We start from the raw sequence: 4,474 nt of genomic DNA, 5'->3' as shown, positions 1-4,474 counted from the left end.
ACGGTCTGGAGAAGGAGAGGGATTTCTACTTCAATAAACTCAGAGACATTGAGTTGATCTGCCAGGAGCACGAGGGTGACAGCCCACCTACACTCAGCAAGATCATGGATATACTCTACGCAACAGAGGTATGGATACACACACACACACATTTACACATACACACGCACACACACACGCACACACACACACACACACACACACACACACACAGACACACACACACACACACACACACACACACACACACACACACACTCACACACATACACCAGAACATCCTGCATCCTTCTGCTAGCTTTTCCTCTAAAGCTAAGCAAGGTTAGTCATGGTCTTTCCCAGAATGGGAGACCACATACTACTGAAAGTGGTGATGGCGAGCCAGAGTTTTTTTTTCCTTCCTGCCATTGTTTGGATGAGACCCTTTGTGGTCACTAAAGATCCCATGGCAGTTATTTAGCAAAAGAAGGGGTTCCAAGCCCGGTGGCTTAAAAAGGAAAGGGATTCAAGCTTTTCATTGCACAGTACAAAGAAATGTATTTATGCTCTAGGCATAAAGGGGTCAGAGCCATTGAAGGCGACCCTGGAGCAATTAGGGGTTCAGTGCCTCGCTCAAGGACACTTTGACATGTGGCCAGCCAGGATTCGAACCGCTGCGAGCTGCCGACCTTGTGATCATTAGAACTCCTTAACTCCCAACCTGGCCCTCATACGACCATGACCACATTGTCATAGCCAGCTTCCAATTCTATCCCCTCTCCTGTCCCCTGCAACTCGACGTTGTAGTTGATGTTGTAAAAGAGAATGGAGTCCTCTCCATCCACTAGCCTGGTAATTGAAGGTGAATGAAAATAAGTGCACACATACGATTCACATGCACAGCACACACAACGGTCAACGTATTTAAACCCCTCACTCAGGGTTGATTCACACCTGTAATTTGATTTTTCTGTTAAAACAAAACAACATAATCGTGACCAGGTTATCACGGAGTTTACCATCAATGTCTAATGTTCACATGCATTGTTAATGAGACGGACTGGTCATCTATTGTCAGTGTTTTATTTTCATATGATAGTGAATTTGAATCAAATGTTGATTATGTGTTTCGGCAGGGTACACTCACACACACACACACGCATGCATACACACGCACGCACGCACGCACGCACACACACACACACTCGCACGCATATGCACGCACACACACACACACACACACACACACACACACACACTGTATGTACATGCTGTATCTGATGTGTGACTGTGTTGTAGGATGGGTTTGCGGCGCCGGAGGATGAGGTCATCGATGACTCGCCGCAGGGGGACCAGGAGGAATATTGAACATTCCATTCTCTCCATCACTCCATGTTCCCGCTCTACTACTCTCTCTCTCTCTCTTTTCCCTGTTTCACTTTTTCATGATTATCTCTACCCCCTTCTTTTACTCCCCCCACCACCCAACCCACCATGGCTGTCCATGGGCATAGCCCCCCTCCCTTCCGCCCCCCTCCCCTTCCCCCGCTAGTGAGACACACTTACCCAGACATGTCTAGACCAGGGCTCGGTAGTCCTGCCAGACTAACTCTTTACATTCTGACATGTTTTAGAGGGGATAGTTGTGCTAGCCTAGCGGCGAGGCTAACTCTGTGCATGTTAGTCTTTGTCAGAGTGGTATGCTAGGCTCATATAATCCAATGGGATTGCACTGAGAGGCTGGAGCCAACAGCGCCATCTATCTGCAGAGGCAGGACATTCCTTCGTCATCCACACTGACATGATACACACACACACTCCCACGCGCGCACACACACACACACACACACACACACACACACACACACACACACACACACACACACACACACACACACACACACACACACACACACACAGGACATATCAGACATACTCCCAGTCATGTCATATACACACAGTGGGTCAGTTGATTCGTGTCCTATACTCCATTCTGCCACTCACCAACACACATACAGTATGTTCTCATTCGTCAAGTTGTCCCTCTAAGGGGAAAAAAAGTCAGTTTTAAAGCTTTTCAACAGCCTATTTATTGGACAGCATGATGTATTTCTGTCTTCTATTTATTTTCTTATATGTTCTTTTCGGTTTCTTCAGAAATTAGGTTGGGGGGCTTGCACTAACTGTAGCAAAACAAACCAATCAGAACAATCCAGAATGCCAACATGCAGTGATGGGGAGCAGAAGGCAGATATGACACCTGACACAGAACTCAAGCTAGCTGCTCTGAAGCCCCATTGATGTACTTTGCATTCACAAATATGTGGACTCTGTTCATAGGAGAGTCATGATTTTGCCATCTTATCTGATCAGATTGATTATCTGTCAAATGAGATGAGTCATCCTATCATCCGTTGCATTTTTTTTTTTTTTACGATAGCAGATAATAGAATGACTCGTGTCATTTGTCGGCTAATGGTCAATGCAATAACAAAACGGCAAAATCACCACTCTCCTTCCGGACGACTTATATTTGCGGATGCAAAAATACGTCAATAGGCTTCAGAGCAGTGCTAACTTGAGTTCGGAGCCAGATTCCGCTCCTTATTGGTTATGGCCAGCAAGAAACAGGAAGACACAATTCTATTTTTTAATTGTTTTTAATCCTGAAGAGTTTGCTTTTGCATTGACTGGCTTACAGGCTAACAAGAAGCATCAATGTGAAACGTATTTATTGACTGGAGAAAGCCAACGTGTTGTCAGTCGGGCTTCTAAACCATATGAATGAACAACGGCAAAAAAGACACTACACCGATACTAATGGTTGAAAATGTATTGATTTAACTTTTTTTTTTAGCTGCTATCTTTATTTTTGAGTTGCTTGTATTTAATTGGTTGATTTTTTGATATGTTGCACAGCGTTAAAACGCCACAGCGGCTGCCTGGGGACAGGCCGCTTAGTCTACTGTTGTTTGACAGCTGAGGTGAGTGAAAGGAGGTTCAGGCCAGTCGGACAGAGTGGAAACCCACAATGGTCCCACGCCCCTCTCTCACCTCCCCCCCCTCCTCTGTCAGGGGGGCCTGGTTGCCATGGCAGCGCCGCATGATAAACATGCATTGTTTGGAGTTTTAATACAGAAACAAAAATAAAGGTTTGGGGTTCAGACCCAAAATGAACCTCTCCCCCTGTGATGGACTCTTCATTCGTAGTGGAAATACACACACACTCTCTCTCTCTCTCTCTCTCTCTCTCTCTCTCTCTCTCTCTCTCTCTCTCTCTCTCACACAAACACACTCTCTCTTTCTGTCCTGCTGTATGTCTCCTTGTATCTCTCTCCTGGGTTTACTCATGACACATGTGTCATTATACTATACTGATGGGGCATCCCCTCTTCATATCCAATCCTGCCTTTATTTGACATACTGTAAGAGAAACTATTGGAGGAGGTAACACGCGTGCATGCACGCACGCATGCACGCACACACACACACACACACACACACACACACACACACTAGTATACCTGTATACATAGTAGGACCTGTTTATTTCTGACACATCTGCCTTTGTTGCATCTGAATAAGTCAAGCTTGTTTAAAAGTGCATTCCACCGAGCCTCAACACATCATACAGTTGAATAAGAGCAGACTAAGGCAGCAGGTTATGGATCACCAGGAGCTGGACTGTAGGCCATTGTGAGTATTGGGGCTATATTAGGACACAGCTCCACTTACTCTCCTCCACAAACACTAGCCTGCCACAGAGATGTTCTTTCAACATCTGACCACAAAATAGGCCTCGATCATACCCAGTGGAGCCATGGCCACAGGGTTATATAAGCCAATGATTCATGTGATGTGTTTATATGTCTATCTTAGATTGTGCAAAGATTTGGACTGGAGTAACCTAGTCACAGCCAGTTTGTATCCTCTGTCACAGCTCTCTCCTGCTACTAGTGGCTGCATTCTAATACAGCAGGACTCAGGCTGTCTGTCTGCCAACTTTAGGTCTGTCTGTCTGTCAGTTTTCGACAATGCCTTTCTTCTCTTTTCAGGTTTTATCTGTATGTTTGTACTTTAAAGGCCCATGGTTGTGGTGCATTGCAATATATTGTCTATTATGTACATAGCAATGCAGAGAGGGACAGATTTACAAGTGCCACTGAAGCAACAAGGCTAAGAGCCTGTGCCCCATTTCCCTAGAGTGAATATACAGTAGACTCCCCTGCCAATGCCTGGAATCAGCCTACTGATGGTGTACCAAACAGCCCATGAGTTGTTTGCAACTTAATTAGGCTACAGCGTGCAGTTGCATGGGGCATTTGGGACTGAGCGGTAGGACTTTATCCAGGTAAAATGATGGTGGTACAACAGAGTTAAAAATGAATCATTCTTGCTCCTCGTACTCGTCTCGCATACCGGGGACTAACGGCGCATGAATGTAAAAGGATGTCGATGCTGACGTCATGTCGGCAAGGAGACGTGGCACGGGGGC

General features: G+C 45.7%; 1 protein-coding gene across 3 annotated transcripts in view; it reads left to right on the top strand.

Moving 5' to 3' along the window:
• LOC308154581 (microtubule-associated protein RP/EB family member 3-like) overlaps window positions 1–3,092 on the top strand; it is a 9,693-nt gene extending 6,601 nt beyond the window's left edge. For 2 of the 3 annotated variants that reach the window (XM_080527732.1, XM_080527733.1), the window contains 2 exons: window positions 1–128; window positions 2,137–3,092. The exon at window positions 1–128 is cut by the window's left edge and continues 25 nt beyond it. In XM_080527732.1, coding sequence (XP_080383858.1) covers window positions 1–128; window positions 2,137–2,280 — 272 coding nt within the window. In that variant the 3' untranslated portion in view covers window positions 2,281–3,092. Of the gene's footprint in view, window positions 129–1,278 lie in introns of all 3 variants that reach the window. The other variant, XM_080527734.1, reaches the window with a different exon arrangement.
• Window positions 3,093–4,474: the final 1,382 nt, after the last annotated feature.

Source organism: Nansenia antarctica (genome assembly GCF_963989245.1).
Source record: "Nansenia antarctica genome assembly, chromosome: 3".
Taxonomy (NCBI): Eukaryota; Metazoa; Chordata; class Actinopteri; order Argentiniformes; family Microstomatidae; genus Nansenia; species Nansenia antarctica.
Note: the sequence above shows the minus strand (reverse complement) of the source record. Positions and strands in the feature narration are given on the sequence as shown.